A 25,700-nucleotide genomic window follows, 5' to 3' on the forward strand; every position below is an offset into this window, starting at 1 on the left:
CTAGTTCTAGTCAAGATCCTTAGTGTTCCTAACCTGGAATAATCAGTTTGTTTGCAGCTGTCAAGTGTGGAAAACAATGGAGGGACAGAGACTACAAAAAGATATTGAGAGTTAACTTTACTCATTTTACATGCCATGATAAAGAATTTATTTTTAGGTAGCACAGAGCCCTTGGCAGTGCCGTGAAAGTAGCATGCCTTACACTGGTCAGACAAGAGCTCAACAGCGCTTTCCCCACATTTGAAAGTAGGGCATGATGCAGGATTTATGTATAATCTCTGTGCTTCATTTCTATAACCTGTAAAGAGAGAGCTTTATTCATTTATTTACTCCCCAGCTCCTTTATTCATTCACTAATCCATTGAATGTTTGTTGCAGTGAAATGAATGTAAGTCTTACACATGGTAGTGACAACTTTCCACCAGTGAATGACATCCCTACTCATTCATTCATCTCTGCATTCACTTGATATTCATGTGATAATGACTCCATGTCATCTGGGTTCCCTGTTCAGTGTCATAGCCACCCGTCACATGGATCCAGTGAACAGTGGGAATGCAGGTGGTATACATTTAGATGCATTTTAAATGGGAACTATATACTTGGTTTGAAGCATTAGCATGAAAAAAACAAATATAAATAATAATTTTATGTCAACTGCATGTTAAAAGGAAGATGCTCTGGATGCACTGGTTTAAATAAAATATATTTTTAAATTAACTTCAGATTCTTTTGAAAATGTGGCTACAGGAAAATTTAAATATGGCCTCATTGAAATTTAAATTATGGTCTCAGTATGGCTTGCATTGTAAGTCTCTAGCTCAGCTACTCTAGGTACTATCTAGTCAACCCAAATATTGTAGTAATAGACTGATACTTAAGAAGAAAGTTTAAATGTCTTTAATCATATAATTTTATTGCATAGTAATTAATTTTTTCTAATCTGCTAGTGACTCCACTCTGGGTCTCATACATGGTAGGAAATTGGTCTATTACTCTGCGATACTCTAAAGACAGATGAGGGGTGTGTGTGTGTGTGTGTGTGTGTGTGTGTGTGTGTGTGTGTGTGTGACACATGTGTGTCTGTCTCTCTGTGTGTGCTTTCCTTTTCACTCCTGTTCCTCTTGTACAATTGCTTCTTGGTTCTCACACAAATTTTTGTCATTTTGACGAGGTAGCCTTTGTGAGTTCTTCTCCATTTAACATACTGTTCTCAGGGCTCATCCCTGTTGTAACATGGATCAGAACTTCATCCCTTCATCACTGATAGTGGACTTCAGTGTGAGCAAATCATACATTACTCATTCTCTAGCTGATAGACACTGGGGCTATTTCCACATTTATGTACTTACAAATGATGTTGCTATGAACATTTATGCATACATTTTTATATGCATATATGCTCTTATTACTTTTAATGAAATATAATTTGACTTTCCTTCTCTTGGTAATTATGTCCTGTGATATCTCCAGCAGTGATAGAACAGCTTCTTGGTGTAGTAGAGGCTGGTTCTTTGGATCCCCCCGTCACAGCATGTTCAGCAATTAGTCAATACACAACCTTATTTTATGGGAGTTTCTCTTTGATGATGCATTATTATGTATTTCTTATGGATAAATATGCATAGTATATAGTATTTCTTTATAATAAAATACTACCCAAAGGGACTTAACTTTTTTTTTTCCAGAGCTGAGGACCAAACCCAGGGCCTTGCGCTTGCTAGGCAAGTGCTCTACCACTGAGCTAAATCCTTAACCCCTTAACATTCTTCTTATCTGGGGTAACACTGATACACATTTCTTTGGTTTTTAGCCTTACAATGTATTCTCCTCTGTACTCTTCTGTCAGTTGCTAACTCGGATATTCACAAATTAGACAACTTTCTGTCTTTCTGTGTATCTATTACACTATGTAAATCATCTTCTACAGTGTTCATATGGTAGATCAGTGAATTTCCTCTTCTTTAGGTATACAGAGTGTTGACTGATTAACATTGAACTCATTACCAGAAGCATTGTCAGTTGTGGCTGAGTGAAGCTTCTCTACCACATTGATTTGTTCTTCATAAAGGGCAAACTCCTTGTATTTAGAACCACTAGAGAGCCCTTCAGAATGACCCGTAGGGCCAAGCAGTGGGATGGATTACCCACTAAACTATAATTGCAAAATACAGGGCACCAAAGATGCACAAATTCACAGTATGAGAGCTGAAGAAGGGAAATGGAACAAAGTTTTTGGCCCTGACTGGGACTGTTGCACATCAGAGGACTTGAGGATTTTGGTCCTGTGTGTGTGTCCATGATTCATAAACCCAGGTCCAATATTGAGGACTGACTCTAATTCCAAATGGAATTGATTGGTATTATAATATCAAGTCCATCTCTTACTTTTTTAAATGTCTGTTTTGTAGCCCATTATATTAAATTAGGGCTGCCTGCATGAGTATGGACATCTTACTCATGGGTACATGACTGAAAAATATGTCTTCCTGCCCCCAGCAACCATTAACTACTGGTAGCCTCTTTGGGAGAGGTAGGGCCTGTCTGAGATGCTCCTTCATAATGGAATGATAGTGGGCCCACTCTTGTTCAGATCTTATTCGGGTAGCTGCTGCTGCTGCTGTGAGTTCACAGATGAACCAGTCATGTTGTGTTACGACACTTTCAGAGATCCTCTGGCTCTTACATTACTCTTCCCTCTCTTCTGCAGTATTCCCTGAGCCACTGGAGGAAATGAAATAGACATCGCAATTAGGACTTAGCACCCAACAGCCACCTGTTCTCGACATCTCAGATAGGACTTAGCACCCAACAGTCACTTGTTCTTGATATCTCAGATAGGACTTATTACCCAAAAGTCACTTGTTCTCAGCACTGCTGCCCACTGTAGGAAGAAGATTATCAGGCCAAGGCTAAGAGGAGCACTACTAACCAATGGATGTAAATATAAATATTTGGAAGGTAATTTGACAACATGTCATTTATCAAAGCAACAGTAATAGATTTCTCCTTTTGTAGGGCCCAGGACCTCCCTAACTATGGGCTTTTGACCAAATTTAGAACACTGTGTATTTCTTCCTCTTGTGGAACAGCCTCAAATCCAATCAGGAAAGTGGTATGTTACCTCTATAATAGTCGTGCCACTGTTGTACTAGTATACACATCTTGTCTGGAAGGTTGTTAGTGCAGTTTGTTGGATTCCCAGATGTGTACAATGTTGATATGTTTTCATCTCCCAGAAACCTATGTAGGACCTTCAGTCCCTTTGAAAGCTGACAGTGAGGAAACTTCCAGTTCTGTTCTAGCTGTTTGTTCCTATGCCTTAAGTCAAGGTGGGTAGTGCCTGCAGCAATAGAGTCCTATCATCTAGTTCTTGTGGGCAGCCAAGAGCAATCCCAATAACTTGTAACATTTTGGGGACTTCTGTGGCATTCCTGACCAGTTCATAAAGACATAACCTATGTTTGGCTCTGAGATTTTTGTTGAGTAACCTATGGCTTCTGGGATCAGCATTACCCATCCATGGAAAGTACTTCCATTCATATTTTTAATTTTATTAGAAAATAATACATCTCCATGCTTTATTTACACAGCTTTAGGTTTTTTAACCACTTCCCTCTCTCTTTCAACTCCCCTGTCCATCCACCTCAGTGGTTCTCTTCTCACCCTTCCTAATGCTGCAGCCCTTTAATACAGTTTCTTATGCTGTGGTGACCCCCAACCATAAAATAATTTCATTGCGCTACTTTGTAATTTTGCTACAGTTACTAATTTTAATGTAAGTATCTGATATGCAAGATATCTGATATGAACCCCCAAAGAGGTTGTGACCCACAGGTTGAGGACTGATGGTCTACCTCAATTTCCACTTAAACATTTCTCTTTCTACCTGTACTTTCTTATCAGTGAGTTTACCATTTCCCTCCTCCATTGAGCAACTCACTCCTTTCTTGCTTATCATCCATTAGAAGCCCTACACGTTAAACATAGAAATCTAAGATTTTGAAGCTAGAATCTACACATCAGACAGATTATGTGGCATTTGTCTGGTCCTGACTCAACCACACTCAGTAGAATATTTTCCAGTTCTAGCCATTTCCATGCAAATTTCATCATTTCAATTTTCCTAGCGTTAAATAAAAATTTAATCATGCATGTGTATGTCTATCTCTATATCACATTTTTTGTTATCTGTTCTTCACCTAATGAACACATGGGCTGATCCATTTCCTAGCTATTGTAAACAGCAGTAGTGAATAAGGATGTGAAAGTATCTCTGTAGTAGGATATACAGGAGTCCTTTAGGAGTATGTGCAGGGTTATAAATCTGGATCGTATGTAGTTTTAATTTTAGATTTTTTGAGAAACCTCCACAAAGATTTGCAGAGTGGAGGTTTCTTTACACTCCCACCAGTCCATGGATGGAAGTTTCCCCTTTGCAGTGTTTAAACTTTTGAGGAACTGTTGGATGATTTTGCAAAGTGGCCAAACTGTTTTGCATTCTCACCTGTTTCTCCACATCCTTGCCAAGGCTTGTTATCACCCACCTCTTTGATTTTAGACATCTGAGGGATTATACTGTGGTATTTGATTATGGTTTTATTTACAACTTATGTAGAAGTTTATATCAATGATGCATGTATATACAATTAATATATCCATGCATGTATTTATTGTAGTTCCTAGGGATACTTTGGAAGACACCTAGTAGATTTCCAAAATCCTGGAACTTAAAACCTCTATATTTGCTCTGGTATTTCTCCTTATAATTGTGGTTGAGTTTGATTTATAAATCAGTCATGATATAGTGAAAATGACAGTAATAAAATAGAAGTTATAAAATATAATAACCAACATTCTACAAGATGGTCTCAAAAGTTCTTGTTGCCCTTTGAGTCTTTGCTTGGAGGAAAACCCATGTGGCTGCCCTTTGCACATCTAAAGTGCCAGCACTACGGCTGAAGCAGTTTGCAAGCACTGTGTGGAAAAAAGGATCACGAGCAAGTGCTGTGATACAATGACAGTTGGTAACTGAGAGGACGATTCAGTGATTAACACATGAAGAGCCAACAAACATGCTTGAGGGAGGGATGACTCACTCCCAGACATGATGTGCTGGGCCACTGTGAAGTGTCATACGTGACTCAGAATGGTATTTAATTTAAAATTGATGATTTGTTTATTTCTTTTTCACTCATTTTAAGATTACAGGAGATGGTGGCAGTTGCAACTTTAGAAAATTAAATGCATATAAATGGAGTATAGTTTTGGCTGCTATTTTATTTTATATATAGGTCCTTTGCCTTTTGTGTGTGTTTGTGTGTGTGTGTGTGTGTTGGGTAATTTTCAACAATAGTTGGAGGCTCCATACTATATATATATACAATGAGGGCCTGAGCAACTAGTCAGATTAACAAGAGAAAAGATAGAGAAAATCAGCCAGCCAGACTTAACAGATGTCAATAGAATTATCCATTTGTCCCCCAACTCTGTCAGTTCTTACATCTTCCTAATGGTTCAGTACTTTATTTATAATAAAGGTGTCTATGATGAGCAATACTTTTCATCTTGAATTTTTACTTTTCTGATAGTGTACAATCACCACAGCTTCCTTGTGTCATTTGCATGACATCTTCCTGTCTTTTTGCTTTTATCTGTTTGCATTTTTATTCTGTTTCTTTTCAGCTAGGCCAACAATCTTCATATTTGGGTTGTTTTAGCAGACTAGAGTCATCTGGGATAAGGAAACCTCAATTGAGTCTGGGGGGATGTTTCTTGATTAGTGATTGATATAGGAAGGCTCATCCCACTTGGCTAGTACCACCCTGGGCAGGTGGTCCTGGGTTCTATAAGAATGCAGGTTGAGCAAGCCACGGAGAGCAAGCCAGTAAGCAACATCCCTCCATGGGCTCCACATCAGTTCTTACCGCCTGGTTTAGACTTTGAGCTCCTGTTCCGACTTCCTTCAGTGATGGGGTGTTATCTGAAGTGGAAGATGAAACATACCCTTTTCTCCCCTCCCTGCTTTTGGTCAGTGCTCCATCTCATCAAAAGAAAGCACACCACAGCAGTAACAACCACACAAACACTACGCAATAGGCTATGTAGTCTGTTCCTATTTACCAACACTACTGCTCTGGCTGTGTTTTGTTTTCCCTGTACTCTTCTGTTCTACTGATGTCCTAGACTATAACATTTTCATTTCTTGGCTGTTAAATTAAATTATTTCTTTATTGGTTGCACTATCCAGAGCCAACCAAGTATAGCTCAATTCACTAGAACCAGGTTTATACAACTTTGATTTTAAGCAGATACATACATCTTACCATCCCATGTGAAGTTATTTCTTCTCCTCCCCTGACTACTAATGTTAGACATCTTACATCTACACATTACAAATTGAATAATACATTATAATTATTAATTATATAACTTCATTTATATTAATCTAAAAAAAGAAATGAACAATGGTTATGTATTTTGGTATTTGCTTTATTACCCTTCTTAGCCACCATGTTTTTTTTCCTCTCCATTTGTGCTTATGGATTATGGATTAGGTGTGGTGTCATTTTTCAGAGCAGTACAGCTTTGCCCCTACCTGACTCCTTGAGCTGTTATTGTCCAATAAGTATCTATATGTTATGGGGATAATTATTTACATACAATTTACATGTCTGTATTATATCTATTTGTCTATCTTCCTATCTCTCTCTCTCTCTATCTATCTCTCTATCTCTATCTATCTATCTATCTTTCTCATCAATTGATCTATTATCATCTGTCTATTTTAATTATTTACACACATATATATTAGTTAAGTATGCATTGAACTGTCTTTTATGATTTCATAACTAACCTTTCCAGTGCTCTTGCTTACTTGTGGGGATTTGGAGTGCTGTTTTTGGTACCTGGCCATCCCCCTGAAAATTTTCTATTCATATTTCTTGTGAAGTGGGTGCTCTTAACAGATGTCTTATCTCTGAACTTGCAACGTTTTTCCTCTGACTTGTGAACTTGATTGTTGTTGAGCAATTTAACTTTCTTGTGGTTTCCTTGTGCATGGAATGTTGTTCTCTGCATTTTACAAACACTTCTCTTGGTGTCTGTTTCCAACAATTCTATGGTGATCTGCTTGGTGTGGGTTTGCTGAGGCTTTTGCAGGCCCTGGGTCCTCTTGACTGGGCTTTTTTTGTGTTTGGGACATCTCAGTGACTATCCACATGCTTTGCTGCCTCTTTCTTCCTTCTGACACTCTCATAACAAATTGAATCTACTGCTGAGCCCCTTTGTGACCTTTTAATGTTAGTTTTTGTACTTTCTATATTCAGAGACATTTTTGGATCTTTTCAGTTTATACTTCTGAATTAAGACATTGCCTCATACTTCCCTCATCTACGTCTGGCCCTCTACTTCTTTGAAGAGCATCCTCAACCTACCAAGACTACATCCTTCAAGGAAATTCTTTTTTCAGTTGATGCTGAGGCCATCAACTGTCAATAAGCTCTTTGTTAGAGGTCTGGCCTAGTGAATCCTTTCTTTTTTCTTTTCCTTTTTTGTTTTTGTTTTTGGTTTTGGTTTTTCGAGACAGGGTTTCCCTGTATAGCTTTGTGCCTTTCCTGGAACTCACTTGGTAGCCCAGGCTGGCCTCAAACTCACAGAGATCCACCTGCCTCTGCCTCCTGAGTGCTGGGATTACAGGCGTGTGTCCCCACCACCCAGCGACTCCTTTCTTTATGGCTACTAGAATGCTGACTGACTTGCTGGAGTCCATAAAGCCACAGCTGCTGTAAACTCATGAGAACATTAGTTCTGCCATGTGCAGAAGACACTGTTTCATCCAACTTACATATATATATGTGTATGTATGTATGTATGTATATATCTCCCACGTGTGGCTCAGAACTCTGCAGACACTTATTTCTGTACTAAGCCCAGCTGTGAGATTCTATGTTAAGTTTTGTCCAGTCTACACAGATGATTCTGTGATACACTAATCTATGGGTAGGTGCTGTGAAATTAGAGTGCAGTTTGATACTGTATCTGTTTAGAGCAGTGGTTCTCAACCTGTAGGTCGTGGGTGGCATGCCCCCTTCACAGGTGTCAATATCAGATATCTGCATATCAGATATTTACATTATAGTTTATAACAGTGGCAAAATTAGTTAGGAAGTAGCATTGGCTGGGGGTCGCCACACCATGAGGAACTGTATTAAAGGGTCACAGCATTAGGGAGGTTGAGAACTACTGGTTTAGAGACTAGTAGTATTAGGTTCAACCTCGGCACCATGAGCCCCTCAACAATGGGTTCTTAGCCAAATTAGCAGTATCAGGCATGCATTTCTTCCCATGGAATGGACTACAAATCCAATCAGAAATGGCCAGTGATTTCTATAGCATCCATTCCCCATTGCAGCCATGAGCATATTTTGCCATGGTTTATATTGATGGTAGTTCACAGGGTTATTAGGTGGGTAAATCATTGATAACTTTTTCTCCCAGAAGGCTACATAGAACCTTCTCTTGCTATGAAGGCCAGTCATCAAGGAGCAAGATTCCTGATCCTTGCAAACTTGATTTCTATGTGTCCTGTGACCAATGGGTATGGTGCATGGTGTCTTCAGCAATAGAGAGAGTCTTAATGTTAAGTTCTGCTGGGTAACCAAGAGCAATGGGTGATGGTTTGGGGTCTTAGGGACCCCCTTGCCCAAAAACTCTAGTGGGAAGATATCATACACACACACACACACACACACACACACACACACACACACACACACACGTATATATATATATATATATATATATATTGGACACCGGGCTTTTTATTGGTATGGCTTTTGGGAGGAGTATTATCACCTGTGTAGGGTAATGCCCATTAAACTGTATTTTATGAGTAAATAAATGAAAAAATATTCAGGATTCTTATGCAGAAGTAGTAGGTTTCCATATGACTTTTCAAACATCCTTAGTGCTGTTTGCTGTTAAGATGATTTCTAGGAGCTCTAAAGGATTTTTCAAAGACATCTTTTTCAGCAGTTAATGATTGTTTTGCCTAGAAACAATTTTGTAAAACACCTAATTTTGCCGTTTTTGTAGTGATCATCTCTCCAGCACTTTTTGTATTCACCTAAAGCTAAATTGAGTGAAGACAGTCCTATCAATTGGGTTTTGAAAAAAGAACTCTGGAAAAAAGAAAAGGCCTTTCAGGATGAGATGCCAGCCAGAGGCAGTCTGGTATTTTCTTTCTCTTGACTGAATTCTATTGAGAATGCCTCAACTTTGCAAACTACTTTGGTGTAAGAAGCTTTCACATACTCCACTAACTCATTTCTTCTTCCCCTTCCGTCACACTGACATTGCGTTTGAATTTTCTCTCCAGCATAAAGCCCTTGCTTTTTGACACTCATAGGTCCTCCCTTCATTTACATGATCGCTTTAGGCTCTTTCTTCAATTCTTTAAGCAAGATATTTAAATGCATTCCTTGAGGTCAGCTCATCAAAATTTATGGTTTCACCCTGGGCCACAAGTGAACCTTGCTCTGTGCGGAGTGGGAAACTTTCAGAAAGAAGCCATGATCTGTAGCCTCAAGAAACAACTAATTTGGGGTTTAGATAGCTAAGAATCCCCAGTTAAATCTTGGCACTAGACAGGCCTGGATAAGACCTGCATTGCTGGCTAGTGTGTTTCTGCCACTATCACTGGCATGGATATAAATTGAACCATATAGACCATGTGATAGTGTTATATACCCAAAGCACATGCTACTGGCCTCAAAGGCTGCTTAACTTTTCGGGACATCTCACCCTCTTTATTGTCATGTATAAGTCCCCTCCTCCCTATTCTGTATTGATATCATAACTCCACTGCAGGATATCTTGATGCATAATGCTTGGCTCTTCACTTCTAATTATCTTTCCTCCTCTGCATGAGAAGTGACCGACCTTGCCCAGGGAATAGAATTGTAGGATGCTAGTAAAAATTGTGATCATAAAACTGACATAAATATTGGGAACAGCTTCCTCTACTTGAACTCTGAAGTTGCTGTATAAATTATAGATATTTCTAGTTTCTTTCTCTAACAACCTTGTCAATCTGAAAACAGTTAGGTTATGCCGAGGGATCTTATCATAAGCCAATCTTCTGTTTTGACTTTTATATCAGATTCTTGGCCCCATGGATAGCCGTTCAGAAACAACTAACTCATTCAAAAAACAGTGGACAGTACCCCTGTGTAGTGAGCATGGTTCTGGATTCCGAGTCTTCACTATCAATGAGATAATTTTCTTGCCTTTAAAGGAGTTTTATTGTAGGAGACAAATCTGAAAAAGGTGAATGGAAGGATTTAGTATTTTCCTATGACAGAAGGATGCCCAGGCCACCCCGCAAGATCCTAGAGGCTAGTCCCTCAACTCTGTGAGTCACAGGTGTCAGGGACTCCATCTCAAGGAGATAAAGTTGAACTGAGCCATGATTGCACACTGTGGTCAGTATGTACTAGATAAGGAGTGGGGAGAAAGGGCTTCTTCCATGGGGAGGTGAGAGATGCTCTTACATAGATCCTTCTTCATTCTGCATGACTGGGAGAGTTCAAAAAGAGACTGTAATCCCTTGATTGTTATAGCCTTTTGTATTTTCTTTCTTCCTTCCCTAATCCTCCTGGTTCTAGGCTCATTTATAGCAATGGATTGACTGGCATTCATGTGGCATAGCACCCAGCATACTTATTAGGTCCTTATAAATGCATTAAATAAGTAATAGAAATCTGTTGGTCATTCTCAGGTTAGAGAAGATTTTTGTCATGCTTTTAACACTGAATGCTCCATTTAGTGTCACTGGCCTTGTGGCTGGGATTCTAGTCTTTTCTAGAGAAGTCTGCATGATGAAGCTCCAGGGACTAGGACATTTCCTAAAATCGTACAAAGTCATGTGTAGAGGCTAAAAAGGTAGATTGTGAGTTAAATTGAAGATTGTGACCTTACTGTGCTTAATTTAAAAGTATACATACATATATATATATATATATATATATATATATATATATATATATATATATATATAATAAAAGATATTTCAAACCACAATGTTGTTACATTGACCATCTTCCTTAAATAAACAAAACTGTAGGACTGTCACTTCATCCATGACCCACCCAGTACCCAGATTTACTACACACTTTTGCAGGATCTAGCCTTGTGAGTACCCCAGGCCTCCCCAGGCATACTAGCCAAAGTCTCAGAACCAATGGCCCAGTCTACTGTGGCTACTCCTGCCTCTACCTTAGCCAAGCTCTAGGCTTCTGCCAGAACCCACACTATCTGCACCTCCCCCTTCCCCTCCCTTCTGTGTAGCTTCCCATCACCCTGCTCTGTAATAAACTTCCTAACTATTCCTCCAAGGTCTAGTCCAGTGAGCTGCCCTGAATTCTTCATTCATGCCTTTTATGCAAACCCTACAAGCAGTACACCAGTCTTGCCTCCTCTGCCAGTATCCTAAAGGAGCTTTAGGCTTCAGACAGTATCTGACCCTACCTTGCCTCCAACCAACTGGATCCATTCATGCCATATCTAGCCTTTTTAGTCAGCCAGATCTACTCCCACATTCCAGCTTTGGAACACCCCATACACCAGGGTAGTCCCCTCTGTCCATGTGAATTCATTCCAGCCAAGCCATTTCCCACCTCTAGACCCAGTCCTCCCATACATCTTCTCCTCTTTCCAAAACTGCTCTGTCTGTAAGACCAAAAAGTGTTCACATGCCTAGAGCTCATCACAAAAGTACCAACAATATGAAAGACTGAGCCAGTATATTCTCTCCAAAGCCTACCAGTCCTGTGGAAGTGTCTGCCAATGGGATTATCTGCCAAGATGAACTCCAGGTTATAGAATTTTAAAAGACTAATCATAAACTTCATCAAATAAGCCAGGGAGTTTAAGGAAGGCACAAAAAACAGCTCAGTGGAATTAAGTAGAAAGAGGTTAAGGAGAATAAAAGCTTGAATGATGCCCAAGAAAACACAAATGTAAGGTGACTGGAGACCATGCTGTCAACCCAAGACTTTGGAACAGGATTCAATCAGGAGATAGAAGCACTGAAGAGGACTCAGCTGAGATGAAGACAGAACTGAGTTTTTACTCAGCAATTCAACGAGACAACTCAAAGCCTTTGAAGCAAGCGGAAGATAGGCAGACTACCGGGACTTGAAGATAAAGTACAGGATAGATATGAAATAAAAGATTATGAAAAATAAAAAAATGCAGGAAAGGAACCCATAGGAAATGTGGGACACCATTGAAAAAAACCCAAATCTTCTAATTATAGGCATAGATGAGGGAGAAGAATTCCAAGTCAATGGCATAGACTAGATCTTCCAGAAGGCTGTAGAAGAAAACCTTCCCAAACAAAGGAAAGACACACCCTTGTAAATACAAGAAGCACACAGAACATCAAATAGACAAGAACTGAAAAGAAAATGCCCATGGCATATCATAGTTGAAACATTAAGTATACAGAAGAAAGTGTATTGAGAGCAGCAAGGGGAAAACAAACAAACAAAACACAAGTCACATATGAAGGAAAACCCATCAGAGTAATAGCTGATTTCTCAATGGAAACATTGGAAGCCAGAAGAGCCTGGAACAATGCATTCTAAGTCCTAAAAGACTATGAGAGGAAATATAGAATAATATAACAAGTGAAATTATCTGCTGTGTTTGAAGGCAAAACAAAAGATTTCCATGGCATCAACACCATACAAAAATTTATATTCTACAAGCCAAACCTAAGGAAAAATACAGGAAATATGATTTCAGGCTGAAGAAATATGAAGCCATAATAATTTTTTCTTTTATTAAGAAATTTTTTAATTCATTTTACATACCAACCACAGATCTTGCTCTCTTCCCTTCTCCCACTCCCCCCAATCTTTCCCCCCAACCCACCCCTCATTCCCTCCTACAACAAGGTAAGGCCTCCCATGGGGAGTCAGCAGAGCCTAGTACATTCAGTTGAGGCAGGTCTCAGCCCCTCCCCCCTGTGTCAAGGCTGTGCAAGGTGTCCCACCATAGGTAATGGGCTCCAAAAAGCCAGCTTCAGTACAGGGGATAGATCCTGATCCCACTGCCAGGGAGCCCTCAAACAGACCAAACTACACAAATGTCTCACTTATGCAGAGGGCCTAGTCCAGTCCCATGGAGGCTCCACAGCTATTGGTCTAAATTTCATGAATTCCCATTAGCTTAGTTTGGTTGTTTCTGTAGGTTTCTCCATTATGATCTTGATGCTCTTTGCTTATAGAATCCTTCTTCCCTCTCTTTGATGGGACTGTTGGAGCTCAGCCTAGTGCTTGGCTATGGATCTCTGCATCTACTTCCATCAGTTATTGGATGAAGGCTCTGTGATGACAGTTAGGGTATTCACTGATATGATTACTGGAGTAAGCCTGTGCAGGCACCCTCTCCACTATTAGTAGTAGTCTAAGCTGGGGTCATCCTTATGGATTCTTGGCAACTTCCCTAGCACCAGGTTTCTCCCTATCCCCACAATGTCTCCCTCTATCAATGTATCTCTTTCATTGCTCTCCAACTCCATCTGTGTTCTAGCTCGACCATCTCATTCCCCCATGTTCTCATCCCACACCCCCACCCCTCTATTGCCTTTCCTCACCCCCAATTTACTCCTGGAGAGCTCTTCTATTTCCTTTTCCCAGGGCAATCCATGTGTCCCTCTTAGGGTCCTCCTTGTTACCTAGCTTCTCTGGAGCTGTGGGTTGTGTAGTCTGGTTATCCTCTGTGAAGCCATAATTATTAAAACAAAGTACTGCTGAGAACACACCACCACCAAATATCAACAGCACAATGACAGCAATTAACATGCATTTTAAAATATCAATGGCCTCAATTCTCCAATAAATAAACACAGGCTGACTGAATGGATCAAGCAACAAAATCCATTTATTTGTTTTCTATAAGAAACACATCTGAGCATTAAATATAGGCACCTTAGTGTAAAAGGATGGAAAAAGTGATCCAACCAAATGTGACCAGGAAGCAGGGAGGCATCGATATCCAAATGACAGACAAGATAGACTTCAAACTACTGCTAATCAGAGGAAATAAAGGGGGACTTCATTCTAATTAAGGGGACAGTTAAACAAGAAGATCTAAACATCCTAAAAATGTGTGAACCAAACTCTGGGGCATCCAATTTCATAAAAAAATTAAAATAAAAAAAAAACTACTACTGGAATTAAAGACACAGATCAACTCATTAGTAGTAGGTGATTTCAAGACCTCATTTTCTCCAATCAAAGAAAATCATGACTAAATGACATAATATATCAAAAGGATTTAACAGCTATCTACAGAATATTCCACACAAGCACCAAAGAATACACATTCTAGCCAGGATCACATAAAAAGGCTTTCTAAAACAGACCATATCCTGCAACACAAAATAAATCTTTACAAATTCAAAAAGATTGCTTTCACTCCTTGTGTCCTATCTTAAAGGAATGCAATAAAACTTAAAATTGACAGCACCATCATCCCCAGTAAATACACAAACTCATTGAGATGAAACAACTCATTACTAATGATGGATGTTTCAAAGAAGAAACAAAAAAGAAATACAAAACTTCCTGGAATTAAATAAAAATGAAAACACAAACAAAACCTTTTGGAACATATTGAAATTTATCCTACAAGGATAATTTATAGCCCTAAGTGCATACATAAAAAAAATCCAAAATAACTTAAATAAATGACTTAATGATACAACTCAAAAAGTGGGAAAAATAAGGACAAATCATATCCAGACCCAGTTAACTGCAAGAAGTAATAAAACTCAGAGCAGAAATGATGAAACAGAAATAAAATAATACAAAGAACAAAGGAATGTAAAAACTGGTTCTTTGAGAAGATGAACAAGATTGACAGACTCACCGGGCGGTGGCAGTGCACGCCTTTGATCCCAGCACTTGGGAGGCAGAGGCAGGCGGATCTCTGTGAGTTCGAGGCCAGCCTGGTCTCCAAAGTGAGTTCCAGGAAAGGTGCAAAGCTACACAGAGAAACTCTGTCTCAAAAAAAACCATCAAAAAAAAAATTGACAGACTCTTGTTCCAACTAACTATAAGAAAGAGAGAGCCCAAATTAACAGAATTAGAAATGAGCAGGCAAACATTACAGCAGACAGAAAATAATTCAGAATATTATAAGGGAATATTTAAAAAATATGTACTCCACTAAGTTGAAAAGCCAAAAGAAACGGATGAATTTCTAGATTCAACCAAACCACCAAAGTTGAACCAAGAAGTCAATAACCTAAACAGATCCATAACAAATGATGAGATTGAAGTAGTAGCAAAAAGCCTTTGGACTAAAAAATAACAAAAAACCAAAAATCAAATAGACCAGAGCCAATGGATTCACAGCAGAATTCTACCATGCTTTCAAAGAAGATCTATGGCCAGTCCTTCTTTATTCTAAAAATTAGAAACAATGGGAACACTCCCAAACTTTTTCTACAAAGCCAGGACCACTCTAATACGCAAAGCAGGTGCAGATACAGGAAGAAAAAGAGAATACAGCAGGCCAATATCCCTAGTGAACATTGACTTAAAAATGCTCAGTAAAACACTTGCAAAGTTATAGACATACACAGAGATTATCTTTTATGATTATTTTGGCTTTATCCTTGAAATGCAGGAAGGGTTCAGAATACACAAGTCAATAAATATAATAATACATATAAATGGACTTAAAGATAAAAATTGCATGACCATTGCCCTAGATTCAGAAAGAGCCTTAACCAAAAACTAACATGACTTTATAATAAAAGTCTTAAAGGATGTACAGCCAGAGGGAGCATGCCCCAACATACCTCAGTATAAGGTATATATGAGAAAACCACAGCCAACATCATCCTAAATGGAGAAAAACTTGAAATCCCTGTGAAGTCAGGATCAAGACTGGGAGATCCACTACCCCACCCCTCTGCAATATTGTGTGCAGATCACTGGCTGGAGAAATAAAGTTAGAGAAGGAAATAAAAGGGACACAAATAGGGGGAAAAATCAAACTATCCCTGTTGCCTAAGGTTATTAACTGTACCTTAGAAATCCCAAAAATTCTACCAGAAAACTTCTAGAAAAATTAGCAGGATACAGGGTCAGTTTACACAAACCAACAACAAACATACAGAGAAGATCATGGACAGACTCCCGTTCACAATGGCCTCAAGCAAATAAAATATCTAGGAATAAGCCTAACCAAGGAAGTGAAGGACCTCTACAATGACAACTTTAAACTTCTGAAGAAAGAGATAAAGACACTAGGAAATGGAAAGATAGCCCATACTTACGTATTAGTAAAACTGAAATTGTGAAAATGATCATTTTATCAAAAGATACTTGCAGATTCAGTACAATCCTAATCAAAATCCTCATCTCATTCTTTAGAAAGATAAAAGAGTAAACTAAAATTGATAATGAAGCTTCAAAAGACCTCTGATATAAAAACAACCCTGAGTAAAATACCAGATCATATGATATACTACAGAGACATATTAATAAAAACAATACTAGAGTAACACTAAAGCAGGCATGTAGATGAGCAAAACAAAATAAGAGACCTAGGGTAAATCTAACTTCAGCCACTTAATATTTAACAAAGATACCAAGAACATATATTGAAGAAAGGAAAGCATCTTCAAGGAATGATGTTGGGGAGACTGATGTCCTCATGCAGAAGGATAAAATTAAACCTGTATTGATTGCCTTGCACCAAAACTAACTTCAAAGACCTAAACATGAAAGACTGAAACTGCTGAAGAAAACACAGGCAGTACCCACATGTTACATGTGTGGGAAAGGACTTCCTGAATATAGCTCCATTTGCTCAAGAATTAAGACCAACAGCTGACAAGCAGGACCTCATGAAACTAAAAAGCTTCTGCACAGCTGAAGAAACAATCAACCAGATGAAGAGGAAGTCCACAGAATGGGAGAGTCTTTTTCAGTTACACATCTGACAGAGGATTCATATCCCTAATATATATAAAGAACACGACAAAGACTCAAAAAGCCAAGTGGTCCATCCAAAAACTGGGCCTGGGACCTGAACAGAGAGTTCTTAGAAGAAGAAAATATTGGCTAAGAAATATCTCAAAAAATGTTCATTGTATTTAGTAATTAGGAAATATAAATCAATACATACTTGAGTTTTCTACTTAAGTCAGGATGGCAAACATCACCAAACAATTTGCAATAAATGCAGAAGCGCGAGTGGGGAAGCTCATCCAGGTTTATTGCTGCTGTAGTCATAATTGCTAGAAAATGGAAACAATCTAAATAACCTTCAACTAACAAATGGATAGTGAAAATGTACAAATACACCCTGGAATACTCTTTGGCTATAAAGAAAAATGAAATCCTGAAATTTTCCAATCAATGGATGGAACTGAAAAAGATCATGTTGAGTCAGGTAACCCAGACCTAGAAAGACAAATGCCAAAGGCACTCTTTTATCAGTAGTTCTTTGCTCTGAATCTTTAGATGTGGAGGCATAGCCTGGAGTAACTGCAGAACCAAGAAAGTACATTGAAATAGTTGCCAGAATAGGGGCATTTGAGAGCAATAGAGAAGGGGAGAGCAGAGTCATAGTGATCTGATTGGAGGACTGGGAAGCAGGGGGCTCTATAAAGAAGGGAGACAGAGGTAAATAGGGAAGAAGGAGGGAGCCGTGTAAAATGGACTAGCGGGGTACAAGTCATTTGGGGCAATGGAAAAAGGGGAGCTCCTTATGGTGGTTGGGAGGTAAATATAGAAGAAAGGAGGAGGGTAAAATAGCAATTAGAGTTTCTGGGAAAGCCACAAGGAATCATATGATTAACTATTTACTTAAAAAAACCTTAAATTTAATAATGTGTGTTAATATGCATAGATAGTTTTAATGAACCTTTTATCACCTGTGACATTGCTCTCTTTAAGAGCCAAAGACCACCTAAAAAAATTCTCAGTACCATGCATGAGAAGCCTTCTTTTGGGTTGTTGACCAAAACTTTCAGCCTAATGCTACTGTCCTTGGTTATCTCCAAGATGTGAAAGCCAATCCCTATTGCTGAAAATACCATTCATTTCAGAAACAGGGCCCAGAGATCCCTGAGCTAGAACTGACTTGAATGCCTCCTCCCTAAGGACTAGCTTTCATGGTGTACCAGAAGATGCCATTTCTGGAAAGAAGAGGAAGGCAACAAACAATCCTAGCCAGCTTTGATGCCTATAAACCATATCAATGACCGGCATGGTATGACCCTAAGGATGCAGTAGTGGCACACAGACCTTGGCAGTAGCCAACAGCTCTCTGATTGGACTTAAGGTTTGCTCAATAGAAGGAAATTCATGCCTGGTACTAGAAACCTACCCAACTATCAGTGCTGGTGAAGTCATGGATATTAAGGAGTACTCTCAAGCACTACTTTACTAAACCAGCATAATGTCTAACAACAATCTAAACATTTGTCCTGTACCCACAGATAAGTGTAGTCTTTACCCCACATTGAGGAAATTTCCCTTTGAAACATCAGGGGGAGACCATTATAGAAAGCTATAACCAAACAAAACGTAGTTATGGAGCCCAGTGGGATACATCTACAGAACATGCCTGCACCCAGGGCTCAGGAAACATTGAGAAGAGGAGGTAGAAAGAGTGTATGAGCCAGAGGATCAGAGAGTTTGCTGTGAGATTGTGTTTCCTAGTAATGTCAGAAGCAACACCCATAAAGTCTTCCTAAAACATGACTTCCCAAACATGGGTTGGGCAAGGAAATAAATAATTGACTTGACAAAGTAGACTTTGGAGAGACCACGTGGCCTCAACCCCATATGAAGAACTACACACAGGCAACTAATGAATGCTGAAAGTGGAAAAAAATAGTTTTCCCCAAGGAAGCACACACCAATTGGATACTTAATACCCTAAAAATTCACACATAGGTGACATATAATCTGAGCAGGTTGTATTTATGAATATGTATGTATTTACGTGTATATGTATGCATGTACTTACAATAATAAAAGATACCATGCATTTGAAAGCAAGCAAGGAGGGGTGCATGGGAGGTTCTGGGATTATGGAAAGGTAGAGAGAAGTGTTTAATTATATTATAACCTAAAAACTTTTAAACAATTTTTAAAAAGCATAGGATTAATATGCCTACCAAACAGTGGGAAGGTTGCCACCCCAGCTGCTCACTCTTCAGTGAGTGCATTGTGCTTCTTCACTTGCTCTGTGATTTGACATTTCATGGTGCTTCTGAACTTGTTCCTTGTGGAAGCCCACAGACGCTCCCTAGTAAGGCCTTACTCAAGGTCATAAAGTTTGAGCTTGCTTTGCCCATAATACGATGATTTGACCAAGGGTATGGTTACAGGTGTTTTGAAGAGTCTATACTTGGCTGTTCATTGTGCTTTGATCTTGAAAGGGGGTGGTCTTTTGCCTGTTCACTTGGTAGTGTATAAAAAGCCCATTAGAATAAATCTCAAGGCAGCTAGGTAATGACCCTGGGCCCTCCCAAAGCTATCCTGTGTCTTTGTCTTTTCTCTCCATCTCTGTTTATATTTCTAATACTTCCTCATTCCTCTCTCCTCCACCCGCCCCAGAACCCTTCAACAGGTTGGAGCTAGATTCCAACAGTTCCTCTCCAAGGGATGCTGTACCCCCATTAGGAGAGATGAGTGAGAGCTAATGCTCCTGCTTTACTGCCTGGTCCATTTTATCTCATAGTAAACCACTCGGGGATTGTAAACCTCTTGTGCCTTTATTTTCACCTGGAAGCAAAACTCAAAGTGCCATAGCTTACCTTCAGCAAGGGCAGGATAGCCCTTCCCCCAGAGGAGAGAGGCCTGCAGAATGGTGTCCCTTTCTTGGTGGCTCCAACTTTCTGACACTGACTATTATCCCTGATCCCAGCATCTCAGTATTTCAGTTTATTGTCTCTACCTTTTAAGTAGAGGCCAGCCTCCTGGGAGATACACACACACACACACACACACACACACACACACACACACACACACACACACACTTACTTTCAGGTACCAAAAACTAATTATCAGCAATTTCACATAGTGATGCCTTACGAAAAGAGTTACTTTTCTAACTACCACATAATATGTGTGAAGCTACACTCTCTCTAGCAGTATGGGCATTTTGTTATTATGTAAAAATTATATAATTCTCTGCTCCCCTCCATCCTGTCCCTACCCTCTTCCTTGTCCCGTCCAATTTTAAATTTCATTTCTGGGTTTTCTGGGTCTTCAAGAAGGGACTATTGTGCGCTAGAAACTCCTGAGACTGTGCTTTAACAATGAGGTGCCTTGCTATTGCAGTTCCACTAAGGAACAGATTGGAGCCCTTATCTCAGAGCCCGCTGTACCCTCAATTTCCAGTGAGGCAGGAGGGGGAGGCAAAGGATTAATCTTCTAGGAGAGTAGAGGTAATTGATGACCTGCACACATAATGGCCATGTCACATGCTTTGACAAAGGAGTTGCTTTTTTTCTGATTCACGATTCACTTTCATTAAATCTTACAAAAGCATAAAAATTAAGCTGGACTAAGCATTTGGCCAATCACCTTTTCTGAAGAAAAGGGGGAAAATATTACACAAATACTTGCCAGAAAATTCAGGCAGCGTGGTCATCATAGTTCTATGACAGATATGCAAATTAAGTATGAAAAATGTGCAAGTCCTCAGAGAAACTTTCTTGATAAAAGCAGCTTGAACATTGGAGCCATGTATCCTGGTGAGGCTAAAATTGGTAAAGGCAGAGCTGAATGCCAAATGATAATTTCTGCTAAATAATTCAGGCCATGTGAACTCTGATATTTTCCTTACTTTAATGAGTATAATGTGTGCAATTACCAACTGCTTTCCTCACCGAGCCAGACATTGTGCTTTTTTCCTAATTGTGGGTTCCATTTTTCTTAAGGTAACTCATATCTGCAGTTTTCTATAAGCCCAGTCAGTGTCTTGCACATGTAGCCACTAAATAAATGTACATTACTGAGTTGATGGTACTTATAACAAAGAAGAAAAGGATTGCAGAACAAAAGCTAAGCATGTCTCTAAGCTGGTCAGCAATAGACAAATCTCACAGAAATGATGACTCTCATGATATGGAACTAGAGTTCCTCTGTGACACTGTCTTTCTCCTTTTCCCCATGCAGGGAAGTGACGCTGACATGGTGGATAAGAATAAGTGCTGTACACTCTGTAACATGTCCTTTACCTCAGCCGTGGTGGCCGACTCACATTACCAAGGCAAAATCCACGCCAAAAGGTTAAAACTGTTGCTAGGAGAGAAACCTCCATTGAAAACCACAGGTATGTGTGGGAACAAATGATCCAGGCTGGCACTGAGAGCCATACACTGCATCTGTCACATGAGTCACCCTCCCTTCAGAAGCTGCAAGATTTGTGAGCCTCATGACAGGTGCCATTTAAAATCCAGAGGGATGGATGGGGAGTTGCGGCACACCAGACCACTGAGTGTGATTTCAGTGGCTTATTCAGCCTCATCTACTGTTTACACCCTCTAGGGTATTTGTCATATCTATTATTTACCATGTAAGATATACATCTGTAGTACTCTCCCAAGTTCAGCCTGTACTCTGCATGAGTAAGGATGTGCACACTGCATGGGAGGTAGGTTCCTGCCCGTGTCTTGGTAAAGCCAGTACCATCCTTTACATTTGTGTTTTACATACAGCAGGGAGTTATTACATTGTATATTCTTAGTCTGGCACAGGGGAGGCAATGATGGCAACTGTAGTCTTTGAAGCCTCTTTAGTTTGGAGATGAGTGTGTGTTTATGATATTCCTGCCATCATTACTGGGGAAGCCATGATTCAAACCTATTAACTTTCATCAGTAACAAATATTGATAGCAGATTACTTGACCTTGTAAATACTTAACTAAAGAATGTCTTTGGTTTATCAAATCATGAAGCTAAAACTTTTTTTAAAAAATAATTTAGTAACTCTAAAACTATTTGGTCAAGATTTATATCTTGATGAAGATGTTACTGCACTGGGTTATAATCCCAAGAAGTTAGGGGATATTTTTCATTATGTCTACTCTTGCAGTGCAATTAAAATTTAGTAATACATTTTATCTTGCTGTCTAATGAATCGTGCATAAATCGTGGGTGTAATTATTTTTAAATGGTATTTTGGAAACGAGAGAGTGTCTGAAACAATGCTTGGCTTTTACTTCCCTGGAGTTTTTCTTAAACAACTGTCTTCTTTTGCTGAGCAAATGGCAAGGAATCCTTTCACTTCATTTTCCAGCTTAGTTTGAGTGAAGCGCGTTGTTGTCTTGGAGGTGGATGTGACATTCCTGTGTAGGATGGTTTTGTCTGGGAGGGAGTGCAGCTTATTTTGGAGCCTCTACGTGATGTGGCATTGATCAATCTGTGTTCTAGTGAGATGCTTGTTCTCTGAAATGTTAGGGCACTAACCTTGTGACCTACACATCATCAAATCTCTTAAAATAGACACCACAGAGAAACAGTCACTGGAAAATTTTTCTCTGTTCTTTGTGTGAATGAGTAACTAGCTGGTGTGTTCTCTTTACCTAAGCAGAATAGTGATGTTAAATAAGTGGTGATGGAAGGAGAGGGGCTGTATATTTGTTGATTGCATTGGTTAGCAAATGGGAAAACGATTATTTCTTTATCAAAACTACCACATGCCAAAAATAGTTCTTTGTGATTTTGTATCCATCTTCAAGAAAATGAAGGACTGGGTCATTTTTCTGAACTCAAAGAATCCCAGAACTAGGACATAGAACTCAAGGGTTTCCTATTAACGCTCAATATATTCCAAAGACAAGGGCTGGCATGACAGCTTAGAGGGTAAATCATTACCAAGCCTGAGTACCTGAGTTTGATTCCTGGACCTCTGTGGTGGGAGGAGAGAACTTAAACTTTGACCTCTACACATACACTGTGGCAGGCATGCCTCCCCATAAACAGATATACTAAAACATTAAAAGAATAAACACTGTAGACTGCTGGCAATGGTTGAGAGAAAGCCTGATCTGACCTAGTCTGGTGATCAGATGGCCAAACACCCTAATGGTTGTGCTGGAACTCTCATCCAATAACTGATGGAAGTGGATGCAGAGACCCTTGGCCAGGCCCCAGGTGGAGCTCCAGGAATTCAATTGTCTAGAAAGAGGAGGGACTGTAAGAATGTGAATTGTTGAGACCAAGATTGGAAAAGCACAGGGACAAATAGCCAAACTAATGGAAACACATGAATTATGAACCAAAAGCTGTGGAGCCCCCAACTGGATCAGGCCCTCTGGATAAGTGAGACAATTGAATAGCTTGAACTGTTTGGGAGGCACCCAGGCAGTGAGACCCGGACCTGTCCTTAGTGCATGAGCTGGCTGTTTGGAACCTGGGGCTTACACAGGGACACATTGCTCAGCCTGAAAGGAAGGGACTGGACTTGCCTGTACTGAATCCACAAGGTTGAATTGAATCCCCAGGGTAGTCTTGGCCCTGGAGGAGATAGGAATGGAGGGGAGGGGCTGGGGGGAAGATGGGGGTGGGGTGGAGGGGGTAGGAAAGGGGAACCCATGGCTGATATGTGAAATTAAATTAAGGCACAGAAATAGGCACGGAGAGGTGTGGCCAAGGCTAAAGGTTACAACATGGATGGAATAAAGGGTAGCATGCTAGTGTGGCTGCAGAGGACTTGCATGACCAAGCAGGACACATGTAGTGCTTGACAGCAGGACTGCAGTTCTGGGGTTTAAGGAAAATAAGAAGGGATGCCATTGTCTTAGTCAGGGTTTCTGTTGCTGTGACAAAACACCATGACCAGAGAGCAAGTTGGGGAGGAAAGGGTTTATTTGGTTCAACATGGCTGTTCATCACTGAAGGAAGTCAGGACAGAAACTCAAGCAGGACAGGAACCTGGAGGCAGGAGCTGATGCAGAGGCTATGGAGGAAAGCTGCTTACTGACTTGTTTTCTCTGGCTTGCTCAGCCTGCTTTCTTACAGAACCCAGGACTACCTGCTCAGGGATGATACCACCCTTCATGGGCTGGGCCCTTCCCTATTGATTGCTAAATGAGAAAATGCCTTACAGCTGGATCTCAAGGGGGCATTTTCTCAGCTGAGGCTCCTTCCTCTGATGATTCTAGCTTGTGTCAAGTTGACACACAGAAACACCCAGTACATCCATTATGGTATATGCACACTTGTCAGTGGTTATTAGCTGTAAAGTAAAAGACAATCATACTGTAATCCACAGACCCAGAGAGGCTAAGTAACAAGGAGGGCCTAAGGTGAGTTGCAAAGATCTCCTTGGTAAGGGGAAATACAATAGATTTTGTTGATGGATTGGGGGCTGGTGGGGGTGGGAACAGGAGGAGTCAACTGGGTAGTGGGGGCAAAAACACTGGGAGAAACAACTGGAATTGGGTATTTCGGGGTGAGATGGAAACCTAGTGCAGTGAAAGCTCCATGGAACCTACTAGAGTAACCCTAGCAAAGACTAGTAATGGAGGACAAAGAGCCTGAACTGGCCATCTTCTGTAACCAGACAAGGCCTCAGCTGGAGGGCTTAAGACACCAACCCAGGCACAAAACCTTCGACCTACAAGACCTACAGCTTGTCCTGCCTGCAGAGTGTTTTGGGACCAGAGCCTAGCAGTGTCTTCATCAAAGAGACCAGGGAGACTTCAGCTAGAAACCGATGGCAGCAAATGCAGAATCCCACAGCCAAATGTTAGGCAGAGCTTGAGGAGTCCTGCAAAGGAAGGGGAGGAAGGATTGGAGGAACCAGAGGGGTCAGGGACACCACAAGAACATGACCCACAGAATCAATTGACTGGGACTCATGGGGGCTTGCTGAGATCAGGGAGCCTGTAGGGGTCTGCCCTAGGTCACCTGAATATATGTAAAGTTTGGTGTTCTTTTTGGATTCCTAACAGTGGAAGAGGGGGAGGTTGCCCACTCTTTTTCTTACTTATGGGACACTTTTCCTCTTACTAGGTTGCCTCATCCAGCCTTGAAGTGATGGGATATGCCTGGGCTTATTGTAGCATATTATGCTGTGTTTGCTTGATGTCCCTGAAAGTTCTCCTCTTTTCTGAGGGGAACCAGAGGGGTTTGGATCTGGGGGAGAAGAGAAATGAGGGTGTGAAACTTAGGGGGTGGGGAGGGAGGGGAAATTACAGTCAGGATGTAATATATGAGAGAATAAGAAGAAAAAGAAAAAGAGGATCACGGGTGGACAACAGTTAAAGAGCAGGTGTCAGGTTGAAGAAGGACTTTGTTGAGGTTTGGTCAAAAGCACAAACCCAGTTATTGTGACAGCAAGACCTTAGAAGCTAGAGAAGACCCAAGCCAGGGCATCTGGAGTTGCTGTGTATTCCTCATCTGCCACAACATTGCCTTCCTTTGCAGGCCATAGCCTTTCTATCCCAGCAGCAACGTAGAGAGGGCTCAGTCCTGAGGTTTCCCTGTGCACTTGTACACAGGGGCCAGTACTGTCTAGTCAGCTTGGCTGGCTTGAAATATCTGTGATGAAATCTAAAGGGAAAAAGTGGCATGTAAAACCCAGTCAACTGGATCGCAATGCCAGAGAGAAGCAATTCCCTGCTCAGGTATGCCTCTGATGCCGCC

At 40.3% G+C, this 25,700-nt stretch overlaps 1 protein-coding gene across 2 annotated transcripts in view; it reads left to right on the plus strand.

The window, feature by feature from the left end:
* Zmat4 (zinc finger matrin-type 4) overlaps positions 1-25,700 on the plus strand; it is a 393,013-nt gene that overhangs the window by 211,194 nt on the left and 156,119 nt on the right. For both annotated transcript variants that reach the window (XM_036166797.1, XM_036166796.1), the window contains exon 4: positions 21,225-21,381. In XM_036166797.1, the coding sequence (XP_036022690.1) occupies positions 21,225-21,381 (157 nt within the window). The remainder of the gene's footprint in view (positions 1-21,224; positions 21,382-25,700) is intronic.

This window comes from Onychomys torridus, chromosome 17 (genome assembly GCF_903995425.1).
Source record: "Onychomys torridus chromosome 17, mOncTor1.1, whole genome shotgun sequence".
Taxonomy (NCBI): Eukaryota; Metazoa; Chordata; class Mammalia; order Rodentia; family Cricetidae; genus Onychomys; species Onychomys torridus.